Source organism: Acartia tonsa, chromosome 1 (assembly GCF_053477335.1).
Source record: "Acartia tonsa isolate MP-2025a chromosome 1, ASM5347733v1, whole genome shotgun sequence".
In the NCBI taxonomy this organism is placed as follows: domain Eukaryota; kingdom Metazoa; phylum Arthropoda; class Copepoda; order Calanoida; family Acartiidae; genus Acartia; species Acartia tonsa.
In genome coordinates this window covers 55,256,667-55,274,321 of record NC_137260.1, presented here as the reverse complement: position 1 = coordinate 55,274,321, position 17,655 = coordinate 55,256,667, and the positions used below count along the sequence as shown (strand labels likewise).

At 31.9% G+C, this 17,655-nt stretch overlaps 1 protein-coding gene across 4 annotated transcripts in view; it reads left to right on the top strand.

The window, feature by feature from the left end:
- GABA-B-R1 (gamma-aminobutyric acid type B receptor subunit 1) overlaps window positions 1-12,739 on the top strand; it is a 111,957-nt gene extending 99,218 nt beyond the window's left edge. For all 4 annotated transcript variants that reach the window (XM_080166598.1, XM_080166588.1, XM_080166605.1 and 1 more), the window contains 8 exons: window positions 4,973-5,073; window positions 6,438-6,544; window positions 7,888-7,961; window positions 8,102-8,322; window positions 8,932-8,974; window positions 10,036-10,092; window positions 10,716-10,831; window positions 11,392-12,739. In XM_080166598.1, the coding sequence (XP_080022724.1) occupies window positions 4,973-5,073; window positions 6,438-6,544; window positions 7,888-7,961; window positions 8,102-8,322; window positions 8,932-8,974; window positions 10,036-10,092; window positions 10,716-10,831; window positions 11,392-11,515 (843 nt within the window). In that variant the 3' untranslated portion in view covers window positions 11,516-12,739. The remainder of the gene's footprint in view (window positions 1-4,972; window positions 5,074-6,437; window positions 6,545-7,887; window positions 7,962-8,101; window positions 8,323-8,931; window positions 8,975-10,035; window positions 10,093-10,715; window positions 10,832-11,391) is intronic.
- The last annotated feature ends 4,916 nt before the right edge of the window (window positions 12,740-17,655 follow it).

The following is a 17,655-nucleotide window of genomic DNA, read 5'->3' as shown; positions in this document are numbered from 1 at the left end:
ATCCAAACTTTTTTTACAATGTCACAAGCATCAACATTATTTATACAGTGGCGCAACTTATCATTTCTTTATACCAAAGCTGGGAACATTTGAAGGACTTATTTAATTCTAATCACACGACAAATGAATTTCAAGTGATGTGGAATCTATTCGCCACCCTTCACTAATGGAATATTTTTAATTTTGATAAAATTAGATATTGGAAATCTTTCTGTTTGGATAGTTAACCTTTTTTTCAAAATATTACTTATATTCTATTGCATAGATATGTAAATAATTGCCCTTGTTCTAAAATGACAGTATCTATTAACAAATCTTTAATAATAATTTTGAGTCATAATATTATTTATGTAAATAAAAGGCAAGAAATATTATGCCTGCCATCTTTGTCATTCTTATATAGCACAAATATTTTATGGGAATTGGTTTAGTATTATCCCATTCAATTCAATATTGACACAAATTAAGTCGTTCTTTATGTCTATTAAAAAAGAGAAGCCTAACAATAACAATATATCTAAATCATTAAAAAGCCTAATTTCTGGTTTAGTTTAAATAATATTATGAAACTTTGAAACATTTGTAGTGGTGTTTTCGTAAAACAATCAGTTCTACGGACATAGTCTATCTATTTCTTGTTTAAACTCAAATAAATTCAAATATTGGCGTTATCCTCTTTTTTTTAAATTTTTTTAATTAGGTTAGGTTTTAGGCCAGGGAGCCGAGCGCTGCGGCTAGGCAGGCAAGGGGGCCGAGCGCTGCGGCTAGGCAGGCAAGGGGGCCGAGCGCTGCGGCTAGGCAGGCTAGGGAGCCGAGCGCTGCGGCCAGAGTTCATAGTTCGCTGTCGGGGGGGGGGGGGGGGGTACTCAAATTTTCAATATTGAAAAAAAAATTTCTAAGAGGATAATACCCAAATATTTATTAGATACAAGAGAAGATAAAAGGGGGTCCAACCAGCAAAATTAAGGAAACTACCATTATGACTTTTGTCACACCAGGAAGTGTCATTTTCCATACTGTCAATAGCTCCTGCGCAGATACTTAACCATACTATTTACTAGTTACTTTACATAAAAAGATTTTTTATTGCTTTTATGTTTTATAAAAAAAATGATGGAGAAAAAGTTAAGGTTAGACTGCCAAACACTTTTATTTTATATTTTTTTCATAAGAAAATTTCTGGCTTTGTGGTTGCAATGGATTTTCTGTTTAAGCCAAAATTGAGAATACTTTAAAAGAATTTTATGTTTTGCTGTCTTTTAGAAGTATTGCCTTTTATATAAACTAGCGCCTGTGCCCCTAGCACCTTGGAGCTCTTTATTAGAGGGAGTAAGGAAAGTAGAAAAATAGCCTAAAACTATCTAGGGACCAATGAGAAGCTTCCATAAAATGGAGAACTGAATGGGTTCTGTAGTTAACGAAATCTTAAGCTACAGACAAAAAAAACTTACTACTTTTATAATAGGATGGAATTAATTGGCTTAAAAGGATAATTTAAGTTGTTAAAAGTTATTCCAAATTATTTCCCTAAAAATCTTTCAAATAAAAGCATGAATATTTTTTTTCTAAATTCTTAATGTATATTTTATCTGTTTCTTGATATGTTATTTTTCTATTTTGAATGTTTTGAGAAAATTTGTAGACGTGGTGTTTGTGCCAAGCTAAACTACTTATTTAATAGTATGTACATAAATTAAGCATAATGTATCAGGAATTGAAGGATAGGAAAATTATTTTTATTCTTGTCTGAGTAATTTGGGAGAAGATGTACAAATTATGATTATCAGGCAAATATGGCTAGGAAACAAAAAAATCATTCAAATTCACTTGGTAATTGTGCAAAAAAATGATATAATACGATAAAATAACCAATGAGAGCTGAGTATAAATTTTACCATTGGTCAATTACAGTGTATACTGGCCTCTCATTGGTCAACTTTGTTGTATGACGTCATTTATGCTGTCTCATTTTTTTCTTATTTTATCTGATTAAAATGGTAATTGCCTATTCTCCATATTCCTGATAATTTATACAACTCTGGTGTTAATATACAAAAAGTATATTTTATATCATAATATCTTTCAATACTACTTATGTAATACATGTCTTTGATATTTCGTTATTTTAACTGATGTGTTTGGTTTTTATATTTCACCCCTACATTATATACTATTGGTTACGCCCCTAGCATCTAGGGGCTCTGTATTCAAAGAGGCAGAGAGAGGCTACAAAAGTTACTTAAAACCATCTAAAGTCTTAAGTCTCAAAATAAAATAGCCTAAAACTATCAAAGGGCTTACCTAAAATAGAGAACCCAATCGGTTCAGTAGTTATTGAGAGAGCTTAAGATTCGGGGAAAAAACCTTACTACTTTACATAATAGGATAAATTAATTAACCTATAAATATTTTTTCATTACCGCAGATATCCCCTCAAAAATTCTTTTAGCATAAAAATGCGCAGATTATATGATAACTATTTTTTTTGAAAACTTCATCTCTATCATTTCATATTATACAATTATTTGACGTATCCCCAGTTTAGAAATAGGTTGGTAAGCCATTTACTACTCACACACTTCTCCCTGAAATCGAGATTGAACTTTGTAAAAAGAATATATAAGTTTGGACATAGTGCATTTGTAAATTTTAGTTTATTTTTGCATCATTTTTTAAACACAAAATTTTTGACAAATAACTTTTAGTTTTTAAATAAAATCTTTGGAATGGCTAAAACATAATTGTTATTATAACAAACCCAACTAAGGTTCCTACACAGAGTTCAACCTGGGGTTACAGGGAGGAGTGCTGAGGATATATTATCAATAAAATTTTGGATCAGTCTCAATTGCAGAGGTAGAATGAGAATCATTAAGAGATGTGTCCGATACTTAGCCAGGGTACACATACACACTCACTGATATATATTCAGCGTAGCTACTATACAAGTAGGTTCTGTAAGTCTATACGTCTGCAAAGTTCATATAGAAAAGCATAGTCTTATAGTTTATATCTTATATAGTTTTCCGAAACCGAATAATATCTGCTGGATTAGAAAACAAAACTGGTTTTAATCTTATAAATCATTGTTTTTAAATCCGCAAAAATTGTCTATAATACGAAGATATAAATAACTTTTATAGTCTGATTGAAAATTACTTTATTAGATTGTTTACTTTATTGTAGCTAATTTGCGACATTTTTGACTTCACGAAAATATTTGATTTTTATCAAAGTTGTTGTTTTATCATTATTGGATAGCTGACACACTCTAAAACTATATTTTTTAGCTTTTGTGGATGATATCAACCTAGTATAGATTATAAATTATTGTTCCTTTCATGGAATGATCATTGATTTTCTCATATAATCAATCAGAGGTAATAATTTTGAATAATCTGCCCTATACCAAGTATCACAAAATATATTCATAAACAAGGATGACAACATCCATAAAAGCGAAGCGCTGAAACGGTAGGACAATCGGACATTAACACTTGTATGGTGTCAGAACTGAATAATCAGAATATAAATGTATAAGAGTCGATGCAAAATTGTAAGTAAATTTGTTGAAAAAATGCTTGATACAGTATAATGTTTATGGACATACTGACATTTTTAAAACTTAATTATAGAGTTGCTTTGCTTATAATATTGTATTTTGCTGTTCCAGGAATCAGTATACAAATAATCAGATCAATCGGATGATTAGATTAAATCAAAATTTGTTGTTAAAAAAGTAAAAAATGAACATGTTTCAAATGGAAATACGGACATTTTGGTAATGATTATAGAGTTGCCACGCTTTCTAAATCGTACCTAACTACTACAGGAATAACCATGCAAAGTTTGAAATCGATAGGACAATTCTAACATGCCTAAATTAACGAAAAAAGCTATCCGTTACGGACGGACGTACAGATGGACCGACCCTAATTATAGAAAAGCTTCGCTTTTAAAAGGAATGTAAAGGAGGGAGGGGGGGGGGGGGGAGTGATTGGTGGATTTTTGGGAGAGGGTATTCCCATCTTATACATAGGTATCAATTTGTAATATTTCTTTTAAACCGATGGAAAATTAATCATTAGCATAATAAATCTAGAAATAATTATAAAAATATGTATTATATAAAAATATATAATATTTATATAAAAATCTTATCTAAATATACATACATATTTACTAACTTAATTCATTTTATATATACATACCTATATATATTTTTTATCAGGATACTATTATATACATGTGTATAGTAATGACAATTGTATTTTTTAAGTATTTTTTATTTTGTAAAATATTCTGGCTTAAAACTTTACTTTTAGTATTTTTAACTATTGAAAAAACTCTAATTATTTTTTTTAAGTAAACATTTAAACATTTATTAAATATGAAATTCTAATTTATTTGTACTATACTTCGGCTTTAAAAATCTACACGTTTTGGTGCTTTGGTCTTGTGAAACACTTTTGTACACCTAAAATAATAATAACCATATCCATGAGTAGCACAACAATAACAAGATGTTGTTTAATTTTTAAAATCTGCTAATGAACAAGTAAAATCGCTTGCTCCTTACCGTAACTATTTCGACAGAATACAGAAGTAACAGACAAGCATTAAGACATACCATAGATATAGACTGGCTGCACATTTAAAAAAATGAAATTTGAATTACACACATTTGCCAATGAAATGCTTTCCAATATTATGTTTTTAAATCTTAATGTTGATTTACAAAATTAAGCAAGGGTAACTTTCAAATGGTTCAGCGAAAATAATCTATAATAATTTGGTTAGTATGTTTGCCTCTTTTTTTTCTTCTTCTTTTAGACGCTAGGAGTCAGCAAATTTATGATTTATCTGCTATTGTAATTACTACGATCTAGCTAGCTGCATTTCATATTTAATACGTTACCCTTGTTTAATAATACAATTTCTACAAAAACTAAATTATGGTTTTTATTTTTAGACTCAGGTAGTTCCATGGAAGTTGTGGAGTATGGTTGGTTGTCTGGTAGCTGCGGACATCCTGTTCCTAGCCTTATGGACCATTATAGACCCTCTACACAAGTAAGTAGTATTAATAGTATGGTTGGTTGTCTGGTAGCTGTGAATATCCTGTTCCTAGCCATATGGACCATTTTAGAAAAAAAAAATGGGGTTGGGATTTACTCCCCCATACACTTGAGGAGGGGGTATTTCCCCCCCCCCCCAACAGATTTAACCCCCAGGTTAAAAATTTTTTTGGGGGGGTATAAAAAATTTGCGGCGCGATTACCTTGCCATTTTACCCCCCCCCCCCAAACACAAATTACCCCCCCCCCCTTAAAAATTGTTTTCCCCCATCCAAATAAAAAACCTTGGACGTCCCTGAATTAAGTACTATTCTTTAGAAAGAATTTAAATTTTTGGTACATTGTACATATGTTCTTTTTAGTAGCGAAGCTACTCTATAATTCACAATGTCCGTCCGTCTGTCCGTCCGTCTGTCCGTCCGTCTGTCCGTCTGTCCGTCCGTAATTAATGAATTGGGGGAAACGTGATTTTCTCGGCTCCTATAAAAGATAGAGAGCTGAAATTTTTTGACATTATTCCCATCATTAAGGAGCACAATTAACTATAAAACATCAATGGCGGTCGGACTGCCTTTTAGCAGGTTTTAGGCTATTTTTATATTTTCCAAATTTTCCCCATATCTTTGGTGTTTATGGTCCGATTTTCAAAATTTTTTAAAATAAAGATATTAAAATTAAATTTCCCGTCGTTTGAAGAAACAACGATGACGGCCAGACTGCCTTTTTGCAGGTTTTTGGCTATTTTTATATTTTTCACATTTTTCCCCATATCTTTGGTGTTCATGGCCCGATTTTCAAATTTTTTTTCAGTTAAAGACATCAAAATTAAATTTCCTGTCGTTTGAAGAAAACAAAAATGACGGTCAGACTGCCTTTTTGCAGGTTTTTGGCTATTTTTATATTTTTCAGATTTTTCCCCATATCTTTGGTGTTTATGGTCCGATTTTCAAAAAGTTTTCAGTTAAAGATATTAAAATTAAATTTCTGGCATTTTAAGAAAAGAAACAATGGCGGCCAAACTGCCATTGCAGGTTTTTGGCTATTTTATATGTTTGACATATTTCCCCATTTCTTTAGTATTTTTGGTTCAATTTTAAACTTTTTTGCATTAACAGTTTCAAAATATTTTTCCCATTGTTATGTGCATCTAGTATGTAATTTACTTTAACCGTCTTCATCATACAAAATAAAACAAGGTATTGTGTTTATTTTCTCCAATAAATCTATTCTTGATGTTAATAAATACACTTTAAATCTACTTCTACGTATTCCCATCCAACAATTTTTGTGCTTCGCTACTTATGGATGTTGTCATCCTTGTTAAAATTTGTACTATACTTAAATAAAATATTTGTTTAGGCAAATCCATAAATTTGACACATATGACTCGCCTGATACTGAAGAGGATGTGAAGTACGAGCCCCAGGTATGGGTGTGTAGGTCTGACTATCATAACATCTGGCTAGGTAAGTTCTTAGTTCCTTATGCAAAAGTAACAGGGTCTGTGTCTGTCTGTACCAGAGGATCTCTGTAACCGCCAAATTGATATGGTTCTCCATTATTATTTAGCTTATCCTGGTTCTGGAAGGATACCACTTTCCCCAAAAAAGAAATCACCCCTCGAAAAAAACAACCCACCCAAAAAAGTTTTGGAATTTTTTCTTTTTAAAACTAGAATTGAAAGTGGGGGTCGACTCCTCCCCCTGCATTGCTCCTAGTGGCCTCTTTGGGCGTAACTGCTAGTTTTTGATAAAATGCTGTTTAATCTTTTGCAACTGTTCGATTTATAAAAAAAATTTCGGGAATAGTCCCTTGCGTGTCAACGCCCCTTAAGGGGCGATTCGTCGTATTTTTAAAATGTCTTTTGATAGGTTGTTTTAGGTTATATTGGGTTAGGTGATTGCCCTAAAGGGTTAGGCAATTGGCACCGCAGGGTTAGAGCCGCCCGCAGAGGCTAGAAGTAGGAGAAAAGCTACTGTGAAAAAAGTGAAGGATCGCCCCTTAAGGAGCGTTGCCACGAAAGGAACTATACCCAAATTTTCTACTTGTAAATATGGAATATAAAGTATCCTAAAATTATTTTAACTACATGAAAAAACTATAAATTAAACTTTCTATAAAAAAAAATACAACAACAATAGATGTAGAATGAAAGAAAAAAAATATTGGATTTTGTTGAATATACAATTTTGCAGGGCTCGGCATCCGTACCTTTTATATGTAAATATTTTTTGTAAAGGGCGGCGATCAGCTAAACACTTTTGCGAATGTGGTTAAATTTTTATGTTGCCACTGCAAATTTTAGCAGCTATGGCTAAAAAACAATACGACTACTAGTGTATAGAAACAGCTGTTTATGAGGGAACAGTCAGTTTTAGTATCAGTTACAAAAAAAGTGCGGATGAATATGGCTGCCGAGCCTTGCAATTTTGTTGCATAAATATTCAAGTAAGGATGTATAACATTAAACTTTTTTGCAGTTTTCTCAAAGATAAATTGAAGACATATATTTTTAGTTTTGCTTAGCTACTGTAGAATTTACTTTTTTTGGTGTAGAAAATTTATAACGAGGATCTTTTTGTCCAATAATATCAAAAGTGTTCTTAGGCAATAATGAACAGTAAAAAATATTACCAATTTTGTGATTGGAATTCTCAAGTTTTAATTATATTTTACAAAGCTTTCATATTTTGTGTTGCTTAATATTTGACTATTGTAGTAAGTGCAATTATTACCAATTAATTTGTCTTTGCTTATTTTAATCATCTTATTTACACAGGTAATGTAATGATAACTTTTTATTTTTAAGGATTGACCTATGCTTACAAAGGACTTCAACTTATTCTTGGATTATTCCTGGCCTATGAAACTAGAAGTGTCAAGGTTAGATTTATTTTTATTATTTAACATTTTAAGTTTTAGACTTTAACATCTTTTTTAAAAGGATTGTAATTGATAATTGTTGAAGTGATTTTTCTTTACTTTTTTAAAGATCTGCAATCTAAATATCAATAATATTTTAGGTTAAGCAAATCAACGATAGTCGTTTAGTTGGCATGTCAATCTACAACGTTGCCGTCATCTGCATGATTACAGCCCCTGTCACCCTCGTCATCTCGGACAAGCCCAACGCCACCTTCGCCTTTGTGGCCCTGGCTGACGTATTCTGCTGCTTCCTGTCGCTGGCCCTCGTCTTTGTGCCAAAGCTGGTGTTCATTGTACGACATCCTGGACATGACCCTAGGCATAGTAACTTACAAATGTTTGCTAACTACAGATACTGGACAAAAGAGCGTATTTTAAATTTTAGGCAACTACGTAAAGGATTTATACGTCTCCTAATCATGTTTCCAACCTTTTTTTAAATTACATACGATGCAAATAGCCAAATTTGAAAAAGATGAAGATTTAAACTACAATAAATTCATGATTTCTAAAATTTCAATCTGCGCCCAAAGTCTGTGGAACTGTTTATCTTTTATGGTAGACTTACTAATTATAATTTTTTAGACATTTTATTTTAGAGATTTTACCTGTCACATTAACAACGAGACATCCAGATACTTTTTCATAAACTAGCGGATACGCCCCTAGAGGCCTCTAGGAACACGTAAATGTATTCTTTTCAATCTATATTAAGATCAGCTGTTCACCAAAAATACAAGCTTGGCGGCGCTTTATATCCCCCCCCCCCCCCCCCCAATAGGTAAAAACCCAGGACTAATAAGTAGCTACATTGTTAAGGAGAACCATATGCTTTCAGCGGTTATCGAGATCATTTGGTACACATAGACATCCTTTTACTTTATTATAAGGATTTGTAGCATTAAACTATAATTTACTATGATGACAGGGAGAGAGAGGATGATGATGAAAGAAAGAAGCTTGAACAGGAATAGATAGATTTCAATGTATTTTAGACTTATACAAAGCATTTGATACATATGTACACTTTTGACATAATGGATATAGGACATACGTGGATATATTGGCAGGGGAAAGTTTGTTGTCTATAGCTTGCTAATATGGACCCATTTATTGGTTTGTTCGTCAATTATGAGGGGAGGTGATGGGATAAAGGGAGATATCGTTATTCTAGCCAGCTGCGAGCATCACTTTATCAGAGTACATGAAAATCTGGTGCATCATCCAAGTAATAATATAACGATTTTTATAATCTGATATATTTACGGAGTTTGAATTTTCCTTTAAATTATATAATTTCTTTCTTAATTTACAGAAAACCAATTTATTTTTCCATTCCATTGCTTTCATTACATTTTAAACAAATTGTCCTTGTTTTTTTCATCTTGTGTAAAATGTTTTGCACAAAATTAACTGTAAAAGTGTGGATACTTTTTAAGACTTGAATAGTTTTCAAGCTTGCTTAATTCATGTAACTTTATTTTTTCAATTATATCCTTAAATATAAAGCAATTAGGTCTTTTGTTTGTCCATTAAGATCTCTCCAACCACTGAACCGTTTGAGTTTGGAAAGTATTTTATGAGTCTTGGAATATTTAGTTTTTAGTTTAATTCTATTCCTCACACATCCCATAAAAAGAATTTAGATACAACGAGCGCAGCAGCTAGTTTATCTAATCTATGGTACAAAGTAGCTTGATGTCCGTCCGTCTGAAGTTTAAGATCTCGGTAACCACTGAATCGATCGAATTCTAATCTTCAGGGAATATACCTACTGCTCCTGTGGTGGTTTTAGGCTATTTTCTTAGGGGTTGGGACACCCCAAACCCCCGCAAAAACAAAAAAAATCCCCCCCCATTTTTATTTTTTTATATTTTTTTGTAGAAGCGAAGCCGCTAGTTGGAATATATAGCATAATATTGACTTATTTCATACAGCACTAAATCTTATTCATAATACGCTGGGTATGGACAAGCAACTCTTTGATTTTTTAATTGATTTTGATATAATTCTATCTTTGTTGGTCCAGGAAGCAAAACTTAAACAAATCCTGAAGGAGAATGAAGAATTGCAGAAAGATATTGCTGACGTAAGTTCTTTTTTCTATTAATTCCCATTTTTAATATTTGGAAACTTATCAACTCCCACCTCCACCCTTCGTATTCCGTTTAAATAAGTGCGTTGGGGGCTGTCTTGTTAAGTAGAAGACCTCATGTGAAAATACATAATGTGAAGCTTCAAATTTAGGCCTATGCCAAAACAAATTTATGTTTAGGCATGTGCAAAGCACTGTTTTACATTGAAAAATGATGTAAAATTTCAAGGGATAAAAGTGAAATGCAGAGTTTACCATCAGCACTGCATACTATTGTCCGTTTATTATTGAACATTTTATTATTACTTATTTGCATTTGTGTCCGTTTGCGATTTTTAAAAATGCGGGTGTTATAATATGCAGAAGTGAATGTACACCGTCAGAAGCACAAGCATAGGTCTTTATTATTGGATTTGGGGGAAATACTTTTAGGTCTAATGACATATTACAGGATTTTGCCAGATTTTTTGTCTAATTTTAGATATTGGTTCGCATAGATAGTAGGGCGGACCAACATATGATTTTAAGTAGCTCTAAAACATGCTCTAAAAGCCTAACATTTAGTCGGTATTGCAGTTTGATAATTTCCACGGCCTTATATTACTCACATATTATAGAAAGACCACAAGATCGAACTGTTGAGAAAGCACCTGGCAATGAAGAAGGAACAGAAAGAGAAGGAGGAGAGAGAGAAGAAAATGTTGGAAGAACAATCTGATAACAATAACTGCAGGTAATCCACTTAAAGCAATTAAAAAATAATTAAAATTATTTGGCATCCATTGGCATACTCAGTGATAATTTTAGTAATTGCTACAGGTTGTTTTATCACTCAAATAAGGCGCAAAAGAAAATGATAAATGCTTGCCAGTCAAGACTTTTTATTAGTAACTGCAGACATGGCTGAAATAAGATAGCTGGCTGTTGGATACAAAGATTCTGCCATTTACAGGATTAGAGTAAAACACAAGAGGGTAAGGGGTTAAATAACTGTATTTCCCTATCGCAATGACTTTGTGTCGACTCTTAATTAGGTCTTTGAAAATCAACCAATGGTGTCGGAAATATTAACACAGCCAAATAGCAGAAAACAATTTGCTAGCAGACGAAAAAGGTCATTGAAATAGGGGGGGGAGCTAGTTATCTACATATATATACATCTATACTATCCAGGAGTCTTTTAGAATATTTTATCCGGAAAAGGTTAAAGACTAACAAAAAAGTTGAGTGCATAAAAATTAGATTTCAATAGGCTTTTAAATTCTTCTGAATTAAACAGAAATTCATTTATAGGCTTCGCAATGTTGGACTGGATCGTGCTGGTGAGCCCCTGACCCGTCAGGAATCTCTGCGGGGCATCACAGTTCTTAGAGGACAGGTTCCTGGCCAGGATACTACTCCAGAATCATACCTGTAATTAGTTTTAACCACACGGGATTCCAATAGGTTTCTGCATACTAAGCTAAAGCGTGTGGCTAACCTTACCTAACTAGTAGACAATTAAATAAACCAAAGTTTCTTTACCATAAATGTTAGGAATCCCGTATGGGTAAAAATATTTATGTTTATGATCAGTTTACCTAAAACCCGTGTTATACTATATGTAATTAAAATGTTGATTCCTAAAAAGACCAAATTATTATATATGTTAGATTATTTTAGATATATATGTTATATTAATTTAGGATTTAAAATTTATATATTAACTCAAGAATTAAAAATCCAATTGACTGGAATTAAGAAATATAATAGTAAAAAAAATGATTTGAATGAAAGATGTCTCAAAAAAACTCTTTACTGTCGGTTTGTTTTGCATTAAAAGTTGCCAAAATCGTAGACTATATAGGATCTGTTATACAAATAATTAGGTAAATAATAATCTATATTTCCTACCAAATAATTCAAATGTAAAAATTGGGGATAGATAAAATTATCGTTTATTGTCCTTTCCGTATAGCCCTGATTCATATCATACTAGTTAATGCCAAATGTTTTTATGGCGTTTTATTTTTGTTTAGGTAAAGTTAAAGTTTAGCACAAAAAAGCCAAAAAAATTCAGAAATTGTAATACAAATGAAATATGATTTAACCAGTTTAGGTCTAGCTTAGTACTACTATGTACAGTAATTTAAAGATTCAAATAGATTGGATTATGTAATGTGTAATTATAAAGTTAAACCTTTTTATTTTCCCTATCCAAAGATGTATATCCTTAACGTACACATTACAAGATCAAAATCGCCAAAAAAATCGTTTTCCTGAATTATTGTATTAATAGTTATTTCTCGAATCGTATTATAAACAGCTTTCCGCGGATATAGAATGTACAATTATATGATTAAAACCAGTTTTTAGCCCCGAGGTGCCGAAGGCACCGGCTAAAAAAACTGGTTTTAATCTTATGATTGTACATTTTTATATTAGTAGAAAGCTGGATATAGATGCTAGACATAGTTTTTTTTTGTATGGATGAGAATTGGTTCCTATCCAACAGATTCGAATGAATACGAGAAATGATAATATAATCCTAAATTATATTAAAAGCAGGGATATAGAGATAGAACAATGAAGTTAAAGTAATCCTCCGCCTAAAATTTTAATATAAAACACTGTTTGAAAATGATCATATACAAATGTTTTCTTAATAAAAGAGTCAGTTTATGTTTTATCATAAGTGGGAAAGATTAATTAACCTTCCATTACTCGTCCCTGTATCCCTAACTAGATTATTGTTGTGATAAATGTCTATGAACAAACTAAATTAATAATTCTGAACATATAAATTTATAAATATATACCAAAATTATAAAATAAACCTGTACAGAGAAATTTAGAAAAATTATGTTTTTATTATAAATTTAGTGGATATATAATATTTTTAGGGTATGTTCGTAAAAATATTAAGTTGTTAACTTGTTGTTTCTTCGCATTCTATGATCATAATCAGTTTTTGTTTGTTTTTTTCTGAAAAATGTTGATCTTTGAAGTAAGGTTACTTTATTTCAAAAAGTTTCGTAGTTTATTTATAAGCAACCCAACTACTCTATAACTTAATCATTTCCATACGTTCGTCGATCAATCTGTATAATGCTCTAAATTGTATATTGAAAATACCAGCCAAACGTTCAAATGAATTTAAATTGTTATTACGGCGCTACTTATAGAATAATTATCCTTGTTTTGTGTTAAATTACATGTTTATGTTGCATCTAGAAATGAAATAAGTTTCTTTTTATTTATGTGCATTTTAAGAAGAGTTTCTAGTTGCCATGTTACTCTACATGTAGTGAACATTTGCCTTAAGATTCTAGGTTTATTTTTCAATTTTGTATTGAAGTTATGTACATTATAAAATGATGGTTCTAATTTGTTGTTGTCTTTCTTGACTATTTGACATTGTGCCCCTAGCATCTAGTACACCTGAGGGGGGGGGGGGAGGGGGTGGCGTAACGGTGCAGAAAATAAGACTTACCATACCAAGACCTACACAAAATAGCCTAAAGGCATCCTTTGGAGCCTTTGTAAAGCTTATTAGGAAAATTAATAGAATAGATTTTGGTGGCTTATCGCGAGATCTTGTCAGAAACTTACGATAAACATTTTATATACCAGATATTAAAAAGTCATTGATGATGTTGAAATTTTATAAAGGATGATAATTTTAATTAACTAATACTAGAAGTGTCGAAATCTTAGCTTGACATTGTCGTCCTTGTTAGATATCTCCTGAGGATAGATAAGTTTAACAGGATATATGCTCTATTTTTATTCAGGTTTAAGAAAATACAAATTTTGTTGTGACATCACTTCAGCCTAATATATTTTGTATACTGTCAAAAGTCGTTAGTTCCCAAAATTAATGCTTTATTAGCTTTAAATTCAAATTTCCATATTTTTCTTTCTTCAAAAATTAAAATTAACGGGGCATTAATGCAAGTGCGAAACAATTGCAGTTATGTCATTGTGTGGAAACTATGGCACACCACAAATGTTGTAGGTACAATTTCAAAGAACACTTTTTTATTCTTTAACCAGAAATTTAAACAAAAATAGGAAATTTGAATATTTTGCGACAATCCATTTGTTTTGAATTCTTTTAGTTTGTAAAAAGCTAAATCATTTTCGTGTTAACATTTTACCTCGACCCAACTGAAGAAATGAAAACTTATATTAGAACTTTAAGATAAAAGTTATACAATCAAATGAGTGCTTTCACATAAAATACCTTGTTGAGCAACCTTTATTTTGAATAGATTGAAAATAAAGGGTGGGTAGTTTTTCGTTTGTTTGTTTATTACTTTAGGCTGGGTTAGGTAAGGTTACACTGGATACTGAATAGATTGTAAGGGTTATGGTACCGCAGGTATACATTTCGCAGGTTTAGAGCCTCCCGGTAAGGTAACACATAGGGAAAAAAACATATTTTCAAAAATGCCTCTAGGGGAATTTGAGTGAGGAGGAAGTCAACACTACCCTCACTATATAATTAAGTTTTAGAATAAAACATCTAATATTTGGGGGGGGGGGGGGTATAATTTTTTTCTGTGTGCTATGTTATTGATCAATGATCATGGTAGGGTGATGGTACCTAAAGGCTACACTATAAATGAAAACTATATCGGTTTAGCTGTTAAAGGGATCCTTCGCAATAGACAAAAAAGCTTACTACTTTTTAAAAGCGAAGCTTTTCTATAATTAGGGTCGGTCTGTCCGTCCGTACGTCCGTCCGTCCGTCCGTCCGAGATAGATAGCTTTTATTTAATAATTTAGGCATGTTAGAATTGTCCTATCGATTTCAAACTTTGCATGATGATTCCTGTAGTAGTTGGGCACGATTTAGAAAGCGTAGCAACTCTATAATCATTACCAGAATGTCAGTACGTCCATTTTAAACATGTCGATTTTCTACTTTTTTAACAACAAATTTTTAAGTGATCTAATTTTCCGTTTGATTTGATTTTTGGTATATTGATTCCTGGGACAACAAAGAACAATATTGTAAGCGAAGCAACTCTATAATCAAGTCCTAAAGATGTAAGTATGTCCATAAACATTATCATGTATCAAGCATATTTTCAACAAATATACTTACAATTTTGCTTCGACTCTTCTGATTATTCAATTCAGACACTATACAAGTGTTAATGTCCGTTTGTCCTACCGTTTCAGTGCTTCGCTTTTATGGATGTTGGCATCCTTGTTATAATAGGATTTATATAAAAAAAATAAGTTGGGGGGTTATCAGTGATCAACAGGAACTTTGTGTGAAACCAACTCAAAGAGTGTTTCAAATACTTGAATAAGATGTCATACATTCATAAGATACATTTAAAAATCTAAACTGATGTATCTATTAAAGAAATACAGTAAAATAAACTATTACTATGTCTATTTAAAATGTAATTGTTAAAATCTATAAAACTCAGTTTTTCTTAAATTTTACCGCACTAAATGTATGAATTGTATTAAAAAGGCCAGGCTAGCAAGGTATAGAGATGCGGATCTGTACAGTTTTGTCTCTCTGGGGTTTACTAATTCTTCACTTTCCATAAAAATCTCTCAAATTGCTAAATTATTAAATTCTCCATAAGAAGTTCGATATAGAAGAACAGCACTGTCAAAACTGTTGGCATTCCTTCGATTTACAATTAATCAAGCCTTCCTTAGGCTTTCGTTATTACAGAAAAAAAAAGTTTTTTTCAGGGGGGGGGGAGGGTTGATTCACCCCCCGTCCCACTTAATATCCTAGCAAGTAGCTTATCCTGAATTAGGAACTATAAATTGATATACTTTTTTATCTTTTAAAATTGTTTCATGAAGATGATTAAAGTTCCTCAACAGATTATGACATTATACGATAAAATAACCAATGAGAGGTCAGCATAAATATTACTATTGGTCAATTACAGTGTATACTGGCCTCTCATTTGTTATTCTATCGAATGACGTCATAATCTGTTGAGGGACTTTGATCATCTTCTTGTTTCATAAACAGTCAGCATTAGCAAGATTCGAACCCGGGTCCGCAGCACTGGCAAGGCCAAGTAAGTAGGAGGATATCTGGGAGAAAGTATTCCTATCTGAATCCAATTTAACCTGTAATTCCCTCCCTGATTACTCAACCGTATGATTACCTGGAATCGCAAAATTTGAAATTCATAGTATGGATATCAGTTGGCGAGAAAAATGAGAAAAGAGAGAATTTTAGAGACGGGAAGAAAAGAGAGATAGAGAGAAAGATTGTTTGAAAACTTTGGCTGTGTTTAAAAGTGTGTTTGTCTGCTTGTGTGTTTATGTAGACAATATGTATAAAAAGGATAGATACATCCAAGAAAGCTCAGGAAATGAAAACTTATAATCATCACCTAACAAGAGCAAGGTCCTTTTCGACTTCATAATTTCGTCCAAGGATCATAATAACAGTTAAATGAAACATATTGCTATATCATCCAAGGGTGTAATGTTAAGTAAGACAGGCAAACAGACCTTTTATTTCACGAATTTTGTTTGAAAGTCATAACTGTGCATGGCAATGAGTTTGAATTTTTTCAATGGATAAGGCATTACCATTTTTGTCATGCATTTGACATGATTTTTTTATTACAATAAATCACAATTGAATTTTTTTGCTATAAAGATTACATTTATATGATTCATACCAAAAATGTATGATATGGAACAGCACTTTTAGAAAATCTGCAGAATTGCTGTTAAGCATAGAAAAATAAGTAACTTAAACCTTTACCTAATAGTTTTGATATGCGACTATGCAAATATGTTCTATATAACTATTGATTATAGCAGATTTAAATTTTGCAATTGATGTAAAATTACCTAACAAAATATTAATATTAGGGAAAACTTCTATGATTTTTATTGCTGCGCTACTTATTTACATGCTTTTTACTTTTTTTTAGGATAATCTAAACAAAAAAAGATACTTGACCCTTTATCTATATGTATTAATCTCTGTTGTAAATAATGCTGGCCTATTATTTTCTATTTCTTGGTTGCTTTTCCTCTTACAGATGGACAATGAACAATTGTACATCTACAGGGTGTCCAACATTTTTCTAAAAAGTTTTCTTCATAAACAGAAAATAAGATTTTTGCCTTACAGGTTGTTAAGACATTAGAGAAAAACACTAGAAGGAGAAAGGGTTAAATAACTGTATCTCCCAATCGCAACCGAATTGTGCAACCTTTCTATTGGGTCATTGAAAATCAACCAATTGTGTCGCTTATATTAACACAGCCAAGAAGCAGAAAAAAAAAGTGAGGTGGTTGTCTGTATATACATCTACACTATAGATCTGTTGATAAGACAAATTTTATATGACAATCTTACATTAACAGGGTGCCCAGCTATTTGTATTTTTGTGTAGGAAGTAAACTTTCCTTCAATTATCCATCATCTATTTTTTGGTGGACACTCTATCAATACACATTAGTTAGTTATTATCATTTTATTGTAAATACATACATTTTCATAAAGTGTCTTTCATACCAGGTGGACACTCTGTTTAGATAAACATGCATAATTGTTTGTGGTCAACC